This window comes from Pseudophryne corroboree, chromosome 6, assembly GCF_028390025.1.
Source record: "Pseudophryne corroboree isolate aPseCor3 chromosome 6, aPseCor3.hap2, whole genome shotgun sequence".
In the NCBI taxonomy this organism is placed as follows: Eukaryota; Metazoa; Chordata; class Amphibia; order Anura; family Myobatrachidae; genus Pseudophryne; species Pseudophryne corroboree.
In genome coordinates this window covers 746,196,056-746,211,484 of record NC_086449.1, presented here as the reverse complement: position 1 = coordinate 746,211,484, position 15,429 = coordinate 746,196,056, and the positions used below count along the sequence as shown (strand labels likewise).

Genomic DNA, 15,429 nt, shown 5'->3' with positions numbered 1-15,429 from the left:
AAGCCCTACTCTTCGGATTGGCTTCTAGTTGGTCTAGCACTGTGCATGCCCTACTTCTCGGATTGGCTACTAGGCGGTCCAGCAGTGTGCATGGCCTACACCTCGAATTGACATCTAGTTGGTCTAACACTGTGCATGTCCTACTCTTTGGAGTGGCTACTGATTGGTCTAGAACTGTGCATGTCCTACTCTTTGGATTTGGTTTAGCATTGTGAATATAACCTGAATGGTTACTGATTGGTCTAGTACTGTGCATATTCTACTCCTTGTATTTACTACTGGTTGGTCTAGTACTGTATATGTTCTAGCACTCAGACTGGTTACTGGTTGGTATGGTTTAAATATTATAATTGACTACAAGTTGGTCTAACACTGTGCATATCCTTCTCCTCAGATTGGTTACTGGTTGATCTAGAACTGTGCATGCCCTACTCCTTGGATTGGCTACTGCTTGGATAAGCACTGTACATGTCCTACTGCACGGATTGGCTACTGATAGGTGTAGAATTGTGTATATACTGCTACCTGGATTGGCTGCTTTCTTTATTTATCATTGTGTATGTCCTGATTGGCTACTGGTTGGTCTAGTACTGTACATGTTCTAAAGCTCTTATAGTCATGTGAATGTTCTAATATTATGCTTGGCTAGAGGTTGGACACTGTGCATGTCCTACTGTACTTCCTTGATTGGGTAATGGTCATTGTGGTTCTGTAAATACTATACTGCTTATAGTCATGCAAATATTTTCATATTGTGATTAGCTACAGGTTGGTTTAAATCTATCAAAGAAATCACGCATGGATTAGTTACAGGTTGGTTGTAGGCCTGACCAAAGGTAAAACTAATAAAACAAAGTGAAGACAAGTGCTCATATCCCAGTGAAATACACCCAAAACCAATTATTAATATATAATAAGAGGCTATCAATTTTCATGTTTGTGATGTATTCATTTATGAACATTTTTACCTTCTCAGCATAGTGAAAAAATCAAAATCCAAGAAGGATAGAAGGAGGAAGAAGAGTAAGGCATCAAAGAGGAGGTCTCTCCCTGGGGGGGCAGACGGACAGATGAGTAAGGAAAGAAAATCAGCTGATTGAGAGTAAGAAAAAGATAATAGGTATTATATTGTAGACAAAGGCTCCTAGAAGAACATACAATGACAAGTGATCCAATCCAACAAAAATAATGAATGTGTACAATTCCCCTACACCCGTGGATGTGTTATGGAAGAATAATGGAAATAATCTGCTAACAAAGAAATAGTGTCACTGCTGTTTAATGAATTCATAGAATGAATATTGGCTTAGCAGAAATAGTGGCATTGGCTAGATGCAGCTCACTGTAAGTATTACCCACTTGACTTAAGAGACATCTTAGAACCTCAAAGACAATTTTTGGAACTTTCAAGTGAAAAGACTAAAATGTCCAAAAAGGAAAGTGTAGTGACCAAAGAACTGCCACATTGTGTTAGGTTGGTAATGCGGAGACTCAAACAAGTGGTTTACTGTACATGAAATGTCCTTACAATTGTTAGGATCTCTTAGGAGGTTAGATACAGTATGATTCTGGAGCAGGTTATATACAGATGTGTCCTCATACACAAATTTAGCAATCAGATGCAACAAAACCACCTCACGAGACGATACTGATTCATTTGCTATGCGACACTTGGACATCTGTGTGCGATTATGAATCTGTATACGAAGTGCTACAATGCAGCAGCTGCAGCTTATTCTCAAGCCCTGTTCTGTTGTGCTTCATCTACAACTTTTTACATATTTAAAATTAATTTCTGAGCAGTTTAAGTTGCAGACCAGCATCTCTAGTGCAGATTAATTGTTGTTTCACTGTGTCTGTGCTGCGAATAAGACACTAATATAAAGAAAAAGTCACTATGCTACACCGTTCAGCGCTTCGCCCTCGCGTCGGGCCTCTTGTGCCACATGTTGTATTGAGACTTGGGGATACATTTACTAAAGCTTCTAAAAATGAAAAGAGGTGATGTTGCCCATAGAAGCTTTAGTAAATTTACCCCTTGGTGTAGGTGTATGAGGACACATGTGGCGTAACATTTTCCCAGGCCAAAACAGTAAAACAAAAACAATGGGGTATATTCAATTGAAGTCGAAAACTGCCGTCTGGCGAAAAGACGGCAGTTTTCGACTTTTTAAGGTCGAATCCTGATTCGACCTATTCAATATTTTGCTAATTTTTTTCGACAAGTCGATAATTTCGACTTGTCGAAAAGCACGTGGATCGGCGGAATAGCTGCCGATCCATGTGTTGATGTCGAAAACAAGGTCAAATACGACAAGTTTTGGCCCCCTTTTCGACCATCTCAGTCCGACATCAAAATGATGTCGGACTGAGATGCGGACCCAGAGGAGGCAAGGGGGGGAGCCGCAGGGAGACGGGGGGGATAGCCGGCAGGCATACAGGGAGATCAGCGCAACAGTAGCACTGCAGCTGGATGTCACTCACCCGCCCGACCTCACGGCAGCTTCCATCCGGCTCCAGCGCGCTGCTGGAGCCGGGTGGAAGCTGCCGTGAGGTCGGGCGGCTGAGTGACATCCTGCTGCAGCGCTACTCCGTAGCGCTGATCTCCCTGTATGCCCGCCGGCTGTCCCCCGATGGCTCGCCCCCCCCCCCCCCCCTCTCCTCCTCTGGGTCCCATCTAAATTCGACTTGAAAAAGTCGAATTTTAGATGGGATTGAATAGGGGTTGTCGGATCCATTCCGACAAATACATGTCGGAATGGATCCGACTTTAATTGAATATACCCCAATGTCTTGATCTAAGCTACGATCCAGCTTTATCAATCCCTCTCCTAGCCAATTTTAATGTGATCACCGTGACTTGCATACTGCATAGCCATACTCTATTATATTACTCAGCAAAATCATAGACCAGATCATATTTTATGACTTACTGAAGGCTTTGATGCAGGTGATTTGTTGGTCTCTGGAGTTTTCGTTAACCATTCATTAATACGACTTGAAACACCCACTTTTAATCCTGCTGTTTCCTGGAAATACAAACAGTTATGCATTAGACAAGCAAAGGTTTCCCATAGTCACTGCTTATTATTTCCAATCTCCAAGCTCAGGTATTACTTTCTGCAGGTTCTGCTGTACTGATAGCTCATTTTGGTGCACAGAAGTATAGTTCTTTATAGATTTTATGGACCTAAAGAAACACAATACACTACAGAGTTAAACTGATGAAGCTCTTGGTATCCCAGATATGAGACTAGGGACATGTACTAAGCAGTTATAATAGTGGAGAAGTGAGCCAGTGGAGAAGTTGCCCATGGCAACCAATCAGCTGCTCTGTATAATTTTATAGTATGCAAATTATAAATGTTACGTCAATGCTGATTGGTTGCCGTGGGCAACTTCTCCACTGGCTCACTTCTCCACTTTTATCACTGCTTAGTACATCTCCCTTACTGTACTGCCAGGAATAAGGAGACATTTTGGAGTAATCCTCTATAATTTTACAGTAGAGTAGAAAATTTATATTTATTATAAAGCACCAAACAAAACCTTCACAATTGGGTAACTAACCAATAATGTCAGATGCATGCATACTAAAGAACATTTACAGCGTGGCGCAACATGGAAGAGAGGGCACTGCCCATTACAACCTCAAGGGTTAGTGACTGGAAGAGGTGAAAAAGGCAGAATGTATCAGCAATATAGCAAAGGTACAATAGATTACCAATATGGGGACTTTCTCAGCAAGCTGTGCATTTAGCAAGTATATACAGTCCACTAAAGGCATCAAATACAGACACAAGCCACAATGGAGCACAAACATAAAACGGACAATATTTTGCCACCTATGCAAGCTGTGATTACCTTGTTTGGTGACACTACACCGCCCGGAGATGAGAATACGTTTCCTGTCTCCCACCTGCTCTTTATATTGCGGACACCGTCAGCTGGCAGCGGGAGGTCAGTGGGGGCAGCTTTGGCAGGCTTGGGGCCTTTGTTGCTCTGAATGAGAAAAATTAAATAAATATCTTTTGGGACAACTTTGGATTTTTTTGTTGGGGTCTTATTGGATAACTAGTTACCAGCCCGTAAAAATTACAAAACAACATAATAGTAATGTCAGCGCCAGCGGCTGTGCACACCCGATCGGAGCAACAATTGAATTGCTCTGTTGGGCACCATCTAATGGCTGCCAGCGAGCAAAACACTTGTATTCCCCCCCACAGAGGTGAGCGTTAACCTTTTATTATATAGGATTTAACTGAATTTTATAAAAAAATTCTATCAATTATTTTCCTTGACAAGTTTTATACATTTTAAGAACAAACAAATTAGTTTTTCCAATACAGCAACACTTTTCCCCTAGTGATTAAAAAGGAAGGTGTAAGCAGGTTGCGGGAGACTTGCCTACTTTTCCTGGTGGCCGGAAGAGCCGCCCAATTTTTGGGGGACTCATGGCTATTCCGGGAGAGTATGCAGGTATGATATAAGTGCTGCAAACCATGACATGTTTTAGAGTGTTGTTCTTATCTGAATAAGGAGGAGATTAAACAGCAACATACAGATGGATTACTTTACAGAAATGTGTTGAATCAATTAAAAACTTCCCAATTAAAGGGTACCCACTCAACAACTATTGTTGAGTGGGTGCCCTTGGATCCACAGAACAGTTCTGTGTCATATCCAGGAACAATAGAAATGGAGGGCGTGCAGAAACCAGTAAATTAAACCCATCTGTATGCGGAAATTATACTTTTATACTACAGGGTGGTCCATAAGTGTGGCAACACCCCTATAAAAAGGAAATGAGTAAGATAATATTAATTCAGTGTCAAAGTGGGAAAAAACTTATTTGGGTATGTCACTAGTATGAGGCCATCTTGAAGTCAGCCATCTTGGATGCAACTCAATTTTTTTATTGGGAAGGTAGTCATGTGACATTTTAAACAGATGCAGAATTTCACAAGAAAGACAATGGTGTGCTTCGTTTTTAACATCTCTAACAAAGAACGCCATTGTTTTTCTGTGTAGACACTGTATTAGTATTTCCTTACCCATTTCCTTTTTATAAGGGTGTTTCCATACCTATGGATCACCCTTTCTTGAGACTATTTTACTTCATTCATATTTACAACAAAAACATAGGGCCTGATTTTAATTTGAAAGTAAAGCAAAAAAGTAAGTAACTTTGTTTCTGGAACAATCCGTGTAGCAATGCAAGAGGAGCAAATACATGTATATTGTTTCTGTGCAGGGTAAATACTGGCTGCTTTTGCATGTAGCCCATAAATGTTAGCCAGCTATATGTGTACACTGCAATTTAGAATTCAGTTTGAACACACCCCACCCAAATCTAACTCTCTCTGCACATGTTACATCTGCCCCACCAGCAGTGCGGTATAGTGTTGCCCAGGTGCACAGTTATTTGCTTGTTTTTGCTTCACATACAAATCAGAATCAAGCTTATTGATTCCTTTTGAATTTGCACTTCTGGTAGGGGTCTATTTACTAAGCACTGGAGAGAGATAAAGTGGAAAGGAGATAAATGACCAACCAATCAGCTCCTAATTGCCATGTCACAGACTGGGTTTGAAAAATGACAGTTAGGAGCTGATTGGCTAGTACTTTATCTCCATCCACGGCTTAGTAAATAGACCCCTCAGAGTACTGCAAGTTTACTTTGTGTTTTAGATCTATTTTGCCAGCAGCACAGACTATTGACGGACTAGTTCGATACTATACCCCCACAATTCGGATGGGGGTATAGTATCACACTGGGGAATAAAAAAAAACAGGTGTTGGTTGCAAAATTTGAAAATTGTGAATGGAGCCTGTGGCTGATTATGGAAGTGGTAACGTGAGTGTATAACTGAGGTGTAGCTCACAGTATGGTGTGATGGTCATAATGCCGCCCCTTTAGCAATTTTACAAATGTTATATTGCACAATATATGTCATAATCTTGGTGCATAGGCTAGTGATAGGCAGATATCCCATGGTGAAAAGGGGGAGTGACCAACATTTGCCAAGAGGGACAGTTATTAAAAAACTGTGCCCAGGGTGCAAACTTTTCTCATTACACTTGTCTGTCTGTCTGTCTGAGTGCATGTATGAACCAGCAACTACCGATGTCCCCTGCCATCACCTCTGAGGTGGTGTTATAATTGGACTTATCTGTGCGGCTCACAAGCTTTGCACCACCCTGCAACATGCTGAGTAACAATCATTCTATTTAATGATAATATCCTGTACCATAGCTTTTTGAAGGTATTCCCAGTACAGCACATAGTTCCAAGTATTCATAATTGGACTGCCTCACTCTGACCATCAACTTCAGGGTAAACCTTCCCCAAATACTGAATGAACCTTCACCCCAGGTGCAATCACCTGCAGCATTTGTGGTACTGACACCGGCTGCTCCATAAGACTAAATATCTGTACACACTGGCAGATTTGCCGCCGAGGTGCCCGATGCCTGATACGGCCGACGGACGACCCAGTGGCGGGAGTTGGTGTGATGGGGGGGAGTGAAGTTTCTTCATTCCCCCCGTCACCCGACCACATAGCCCTGCATACTAATATGGACGAGATTGTCCTTATTGGCATGCATGTATAAACGATCCGGCACCAACAATGAACGAACGAACGCGAGGCCGTGTTTCGTTCATCATTGGTGCATACACACTGAAAGATATGAATGATATCTCGTTCATCAATGAACTATCTTGTTCATATCTTTCAGTGTAATCGCTAAGTGTTTAGGACCCATAAGGACAAGATTTATCAAGCCTTGGAGAGTGATAACTTGCACGGTGATAAAGTACCAACCAATCAGCTCCTAACTGTCATTTTCAAACACAGTCTGTTACATAGCAGTTAGGAGCTGATTGGCTGGTACTTTATCACAGTGTAATTTAGCACTCTCCAAGGCTTGATAAATCTGGGCCTAAGGGGCATGATACTAGTTAAAGAGAACTGGTGAAGACGTCATGACGACCACAGAGAAGGATCTTTATCTAGTATGCTTAAACTCAGGACCTATATATTTATATTATATACTTATATTAGTCCTATCATTATCAGTCTGGCTCCCAAAGCATGTTCTCCTATAGAAAGGATACATAACACATCTCTGCCAGTACACGTAGGGCCAGTTACTATACTTACCCCAATCGCACTGGTATACTGCTCGAGACGGCTGTCAATCTTTGACACCACCGCTGGCTGTGCAGCTTTAACACTGAAGGAAAAATTTTGCATTTTAGATACTACAACAAATATTTGTTTTTATATAGAAGACAGTCACAAGGCCAAATATGTAGTAACAATTACTTAAGCAATATTGTAGCATATTAATACCTCCAATTCCTGATCCCAAATATTTAATGAATTGGTGCTGACAGTTCAACAAGCCCCCGATATGAAAATAGACCTGATTAATGAATTGGTGCTGACAGTTCAACAAGCCCCCGATATGAAAATAGACCTGATTTACCTAATATTTTTATAGACAATTAGTGTGTTTAAGAGCCTAATTCAGACCTGATCGCTCCTCTGCGAATTTGCAGAAGTTTGCGATCGGATAGTCGCCGACAAGCCAGAGTGAAATTCCGCCCTGTGCAAGTCTGCGTACGCTGTGCGAAACGCCGGTCAGCTGAAAATCTGTTCGCAACTCACTCACCATTGAATGTTTTTTCCAGTCTGTGCGTAGCCCAGGACCTACTCCTACAATGCCAAAAAAACAGGCTGATTGGGCGGGAGCTGACATCACACACCCTTAAATGCTTGGTAACGCCTGCATTTTTCCTGACACTTCCAGAAAACATTTCTGCCTGAATTCCTTGCCTGAGAGAGTAGTAATGGTGGACTCAGTCATTACTTTTAAGAATGGGCATGATAAATTCCTAATGTATAAGGATATACAGGGTTATGGTGGGTAAATCATGTACTATAGTAATAAAAAACTAAGTATTTTAGTTTACTGTGAAACATTCACCACAGTTAAAATTAGTCCTAATAATACTTCATTGTAGGAGACCACTAACAGGTTGAACTTGATGGACAAAATGTCTTTTTTCAACCTCAGAAACTATGGGGGGTCATTCCAACCTGATCGCACGCTAGGATTTTTCACTGCGCTGCGATCAGGTCAGAACTGCGCATGCGTATGCACCGCAATGTGCAGGCGCGTCGTACGGGTACAAAGCAGATCGTTGCTGTGCAATGGATTTTACGAAGAATCCATTCGCACAGCCGATCGCAAGAAGATTGACAGGAAGAAGGCGTTTGTGGGTGTCAACTGACCATTTTCTGTGAGTGGCTGGAAAAACGCAGGCGTGTCGAAGCGTTTGCAGGGTGGGTGTCTGACGTCAATTCCGGGCAAGAACAGACTGAAGTGATCACAGTGGTTGAGTAAGTTCTGAGCTACTCAGAAACGGCACAAAACGTTTTTGTAGCGCTCGGCTGCACGTGCGATCGCACATTTGCAAAGCAAACATACACTCCCCTATAGGCGGCGACTATCTGTTCGCAGCGCCGCAAAAATAGTTAGCGAGCGATCAACTCGGAATGACCCCCTATGTTACTATGTAAAATGGGCAGTTGCCACCACCCAATGCCGGATTCCTGTCAATCAACCTGCGTTCGCCTAGCGATCAAAAAAGACGCTTATTTTTTACGCAGTTTGTCCTTGCGCGGGCGCACTACGATACGTACACATGTGCAGTTGTTCAATAATCATCCGCCTTGCGAATTCACACAGCAGCGATCAGGTCTGCACACCATTACATTAGTACACAGCTGGGGCAGGGGACAGTATTAAGCAGAGCAGCGTCAGGTATATGTAAGTAACATTTTGGAAATGGGCAGTACATCTAACATATGTGTGTAATTATTCTGTCAATACCATGAATGCTGCTACTACTTTTATTTCCCATAAACATAATTTAATTGTTTAGAGTCACTCAAATGAGATCTCCATATGCAAAATACCATAATATTTATTTTTGTTGTCATTTAGAATTTTAAAATCCAGGCCTTTATTGCAAGCTATCACATACTATGGGGTCTATGTACTAAGCCTTGGAGAGAGATAAAGCGGGTGGAGATATAGTAGCAGCCAATCAGCTGACAGTTAGGAGCTGATTGGTTGATACTTTATCTCCATCCACTTTATCTGTCTCCATAGCTTATTAAATAGACCCCTATATGATATATATGAAAAAAAACTACAGTCTAAGGTGTTTTATCTGTTACTTGTGAATCAATGCTACAGCATTTTATATAAATAAGAAGGCTGCAACGGGTGAGGTTTAGATCGCAAGAATATCACAGCACACAAGAAATCAATACTCATTGCCATATTCTAAATCTCGTCCTTAAGTTTAATAGAACAAAAACTGAAAAAAAAAGAATGTCAGAAGCGATGGCATATATTAAAATGCAAAAAGCTTAGAAAATACAAAAACACACATATATTAACACAGCCGGTGTTTCTTACATATAAAATATATAAATGAAAATATAAACAGTATTACAATAAATTAATAATAATATAACAGTGTCAAAGGACATGAGCCATAATATTACCACTATAACAGCAACAATTAATAAAGAGCAATGCTTATATTATAGCAACTGAAATTTCAACAGCTGAAAACAGATTAGTAATTATCTTATATTAGCAGAGTTCAAGCAACTTGTTTGTATGTACAGTATGCAACATTCCAGCAGAGAACAAGTTCAATACGTGAGTTCTGAAGTCAACCTAAGTGGAAAATCCCAGGTTATTGCAACTCAGGTCATCCATCCCAGGTGCTGTACCTAGCAGGATTTTACCCAGGAACATCCTGGGTAGGCTGCAGTAAAAATGGGTAACCTGGGTCATCCAGCTTGGGACCAATTTACAGGATGGGAAGAGCCACTCTCCCGATGCATGAAGATGACATAATCTCCAACCAGTGGCTCCTGCACGTGGCGGAAATGAGGCTTTCCCGGGTCTGACCCTGTTTGGAAGTGTGTTCCAAATCCTGGGTCAGACCACAGACTTCAGTGGAAAAGAGGTATTAGATGCAGTTTGAATTTAGGGGAGAGTGAAACCAATGTCCCACTATATTGTGGTTTCCCCCATTTAGGGAGCACACTCAATCCCCTTCTTTAATCCCCACTAGGCTTTAGTAATGCTTCACTGTTCAGTATTGCATAAGGAATAAGTCAGCAGCAGAATGTCACACTTATCCTTAGTGACAGCCAGGGACCTTTATCTAGCTGCAATAGTGATGTTCCCTCCCGATCACACCAGAAACCAAACACCGTAATCCACAATCCAAACAGTGGACGGGGTCTCAACGCGTTTCTCCACCTCCCAAATGGTGGCTTCATCAGAAGACATTAAAACAGCATCTAGTAACTAGTTAATTTATAATTTATTACAATAATGGGGGTAATTCCAAGTTGATCGCAGCAGGAATTTTGTTAGCAGTTGGGCAAAACCATGTGCACTGCAGGGGAGGCAGATATAACATGTGCAGAAAGAGTTAGATTTGGGTGGGTTATTTTGTTTCTGTGCAGGGTAAATACTGGCTGCTTTATTTTTACACTGCAAATTAGATTGCAGATTGAATACACCCCACCCAAATCTAACTCTCTCTGCACATGTTATATCTGCCTCCCCTGCAGTGCACATGGCTTTGCCCAACTGCTAACAAAATTCCTGCTGCGATCAACTTGGAATTACCCCCTCTGTTTGGAACAGTTTTATGTCTATATCTTATATATTTGTTAGAAACACCATCCGTGTAAATATGTGTGTTTTTGTATTTTATATGCTTATTAAATAATTCTTAATATATAACATCACTTTTGACTTTTTTTTTTTTTTAGTTTTTGTTTTACTGTTCGGAGGTTGGGAATTCCCTCACTTGGTTATCAGAAGCAGCCGTCATTATTCATTAATTAATTGTTTATTGGCTCATCCATAATGTTCTGCACCAGACATATCTTTTTGTTAATAGAACAAATGTTTGGGTTTTGTCTGAGCAACACGTCCAACCCGTTCACAGTAACACACACAAATGCAGAGAGAAATAATGTTGTGCGTGTGAAATAACTTACGCCAAGTTTTACTGAACATTTCCACACAAAAAAATCCCTACTTTTTTTTTTAAACGGACATAGTTTAACTTTAAGAGGTTTTAAAATGCTGTTTACGGCCAAATAAACTGTGGTGTAACTAAGCCAGGGCAATACGCACATTATGAAAACAGTGCACCTGTACATAAAACATCACAGACAACAAAGGCATGCTTATAATTTTCCACAGTGCTTGTAAGATAGCAGTTATAGAGGTGCTGCGTCCGCTGTGACTTCAGAGTTTTAAAACATATTCGGATTAATTTGTAATCTCCAGGTGTTCTTAACTTTTCTTGGAACAGAAGAAAGTGCGCCCTCTAGTGCTGACAGTGTGAAATGACAGCTGAAGACAGATAAGGTTCGTGTGGCTCCAGGAATATCAGGACTAATGTTACGTGGTAATGAACTACAGTAAAACATTAGTTTTCAACTTCCTTTGACTACAGACACTGCAGATAACATCGCAAATTAAAGATGGCAGTCTGAGTGTCTGGGAAATACGTGGCCGGCTTTAATCATGGAACAAAGCCTTCCTTTAGAGCACTTGTCACATTTTAATGGGGATTTGCCTGAGAACAGAATCGTTTCTGTTAAGAATCATGAAAAGAGGAAGTAAATTGAACGCTGTAGAACAATTAAGGTGCAGATTCTAGACAATCACCATGAAACCACAGTCTGGATTGACGTCAAGGGAGTTCCGACAGATTGCACATTTTATTGTGCCAATTGCTTTTGAAAAAAAAAAAAGGCTAATGGGCTTTTTATTGCTGACCCTTTGTGTGATAGAAATATATATTTTAAATATTTGATTTCTGTGTTTCTGCATTTTGTGCACAGTGTTTCAGACTTTTACATTTAACCAGAGTGCAAGACCTTTACAAGAATAATGCCCAGATTTATCAAGCCTTGGAGAGTGATAAATTGCACGGTGATAAGTACCAACCAATCAGCTCCTAACTGTCTTTTTTCAAACACAGCCTGTGACATGGCAGTAAGGAGCTGGTTGGTTGGTGCTTAATTGCATTTCAGGGAGATGAAAGTAATGGTGCCCATACACTTGTGAGATAATCGGTGCTAACTTTCGATTTCCTCCGCATCTGTGAGAGAAATCAAAGGATTTTATGCACATTTTAAGTACCTTTCGACGCAATGCGCGGGCACGCCGGTCGAATCTCACGTCTCAAGATAGTATGTGCTGCACTTAATATTTATCGAATCACAGTGCGATCGCATGTGTTTTTAAAAACACATGCTATATATCGCACTGCAATGTGTGATGAACACCCGTCGGGAGCGGCCAGAAGCCTCTCCCACTCGGCAGTGATGTGCCCATCACGTAATTACCACACAATATATCGCATGGTAATCACTTTGTCAGTTCAGGTGCGATTTCATCGCACCTGAACAGCCGGTGCGTTGCCCCGCGATGTCGTGTCGCGGGGCATCGCACAAGTGTATGGGCACCATAACAGCTATCAGCGTGGACGTGTACTGCAACATCGGAGAGGCGTGTCATAAAAATGACACAGCCAAATGGAAATGAGCCCCAAAGTCAGTAAGATCTACTTGTTAAAGAAAAGACTGATATTTTTCAGGATTTGTTTGTGTATTGTGTTTTAAAAGACGTTCTATATTCTGTAAGTGGAAATGAGAAACCTTATTTAAAATGCATGTAGACATATAACCAATGCAGGGAAATGGCACCGATGATCCCTATTTGAATGTATGTAGCTCTGATTTCCTTTTTTCCCCCAAGAATGTAACAGCTACATAATGGGGATAAGGGTCAGTCAGGGAGATTGCTGGACTATTCAGTGAGTCAGGGAGATTGCTGCTATTTTAGGGAGTCTCCTGCAGAATGCGGGAGGGTAGGCAACTATGCTTTATTACCATGCAATTTATCACTCTCCAAGGCTTGATAAATCTGGGCATAATTATATATATATATATATATATATATATATATATATATACATATTTAGCAGTAAGTGCAGTAGAGCAAAGTCCCAGATCAGAGAGTAGGTGACCACTGCTGGTTGAGCTCTGTAAGGACCTCTGATAACCAAACGAGGGTAGGATCTTACGCACATCCAGAATGACAGCCTGCTGCTGACTGGAGCAGGACCGGTATCCGTTCAGATGGTCGACCATGTTATGGTCGACAGTCATTAGGTCGACCACTATTGGTCGACATTGACATGGTCGGCACATGAAAATGGTTGACACATGAAAGGTCGACACGTGAAAAGGTCGACATGAATTTTTTTACTTTTTTTCTTTTGGGGAACTTTTCCATACTTTACGATCCACATAGACTACGATTGGAACGGTAATCTGTGCCGAGCGAAGCGGTAGCGGAGCGAAGGCACCATGCCCAGAAGCATGGCGAGCGAAGCGAGCCATGCGAGGGAACGCGGTGCACTAATTGGGGTTCCCAGTCACTTTACGCAATAAAACGACACCAAAAAAGTTTAAAAATTAATGTCGACCTTTCATGTGTCGACCATTTTCATGTGTCGACCATGTGTCCATGTCAACCATGTCAATGTCGACCAATAGTGGTCGACCTAATGACTGTCGACCATAACATGGGCGACCATTCATACCGGAACCAGCAGGACCATGGGCATACAATCACGTACCAGCTATAGATTCCAGCCATACATCAGACTCTCTATCGCTCAGAAGACTATTGTGGAAGCTGATTTGCAGAGACTTCCCTCTAAAATAAACTAACTGTGGGGCTCTGAGAATGTCACTTCCAAATGAAGTACTTAAGGGGAGAGATTTAAAGAAAAAAAAATAAAAGAAAAACCTTTTTACACTAAAGTTACAAGTTGTTCTGTAACCGTCCTGATGCTGAGTGAGTATTACACAGGTTCATGTAGTGCAGTGGCTGTCAATCATTTCCCACCTGGGTAACCCCGGACAGCCCAATTGTGTTATTTGTACCGCCAACATTTGCAAAGCAATACATCTGTAATGAATATAATTACTATTAGGTAAAATGCTTCGGTGCAGCTGTATTCAAAGTCAATAAATGTGCTTTAAAAACAGAATGACATGAATAAAAATAAGATTTTAAACCTACCGGTAAATCTATTTCTCCTAGTCCGTAGAGGATGCTGGGGACTCCGTAAGGACCATGGGGGTATAGACGGGCTCCGCAGGAGACATGGGCACCTAAAAGAACTTTTCCTATGGGTGTGCACTGGCTCCTCCCTCGATGCCCCTCCTCCAGACCTCAGTTAGAGAACTGTGCCCAGAGGAGATGGACAATACGAGGGCAGGATTTTATAAATCCAAGGGCAAGATTCCTACCAGCCCACACCAATCATACCATGTAACCCGGAACATACATAACCAGATAACAAGCAGCAAAAAAAGGAAAAAGAGGTAATGGTGGCGCTGGCAGGCCTGTGTGTATGTGCACCCTGGGATTAGCTGCCACCTGGTGAGGAGGTAGCCGGCCTCCTCAACAAACAAAGCAATTAGGAAAATTACCAGGTCGGCGCTTAATACCAATTGGTGAACACAATGATAAAAATTAAACCAATTTATTAACAACAAATCACAAAAAACACATAAAAATAAATAAAATTATACATAAACAGGACCACAATATAATAATATAAAACTGAGGTTCCGGGAACCTCTAAATTAAGCAGTAAATTGAACCTTAATTGGGTATACTCAGAGGGCCGTCACAGTACCTATGTTAAAGGATAATTCTTTTTTAGAGGATACAGAGAGAAGGAGCCCCAGTACCTACTGCCAATAAGAACTGAAGTGTGTCCTCCCAGCAGCTTATCAAAAACCATTGCCGGTAATTGCTACACTTTTTAGCGTGACTGATTCATTTAGTCCCTCGGATCACACTGGGAACACCTGAATTTGGTGAACATCATTCCACCAATACTGAGAGTGGAACACGCTGTACCGGTATACTCACACTTTGCCGGAGGAGAGAGCGGTCGTTTAGCTGACGCTACCAACTACTCACGCCACGGACGAGTCTCACCGCTGACGGATGTCTCACCCGTGCTAAGGGTGATAGAGAGCGGCTATGCACGCCGGTACCATTGCGGTACAACAAGAGAAAATACCGTCCAGTTTGTGAGTAACAGCTATCCCTTTACTGCTTACCTCTGCACAGTCCACACTAAAATTGGCAAGTGATGAACTTTTCCCAATTGGAAAATAAATTATAAAGTGAGGACACCTATATGCACAATTGTGCTAAGTACTGTTGTGCCTTTTTACATCTTGGCAAGAAAACTTCATGTAGCTAAACAGCTAA

General features: G+C 41.5%; 1 protein-coding gene across 8 annotated transcripts in view; it reads right to left on the bottom strand.

The window, feature by feature from the left end:
* CALD1 (caldesmon 1) overlaps positions 1 to 15,429 on the bottom strand; it is a 267,520-nt gene that overhangs the window by 12,796 nt on the left and 239,295 nt on the right. For all 8 annotated transcript variants that reach the window (XM_063928509.1, XM_063928507.1, XM_063928506.1 and 5 more), the window contains 3 exons: positions 7,167 to 7,239; positions 3,865 to 4,002; positions 2,934 to 3,029 (listed from right to left, as the gene is read on the bottom strand). In XM_063928509.1, coding sequence (XP_063784579.1) covers positions 2,934 to 3,029; positions 3,865 to 4,002; positions 7,167 to 7,239 — 307 coding nt within the window. The remainder of the gene's footprint in view (positions 1 to 2,933; positions 3,030 to 3,864; positions 4,003 to 7,166; positions 7,240 to 15,429) is intronic.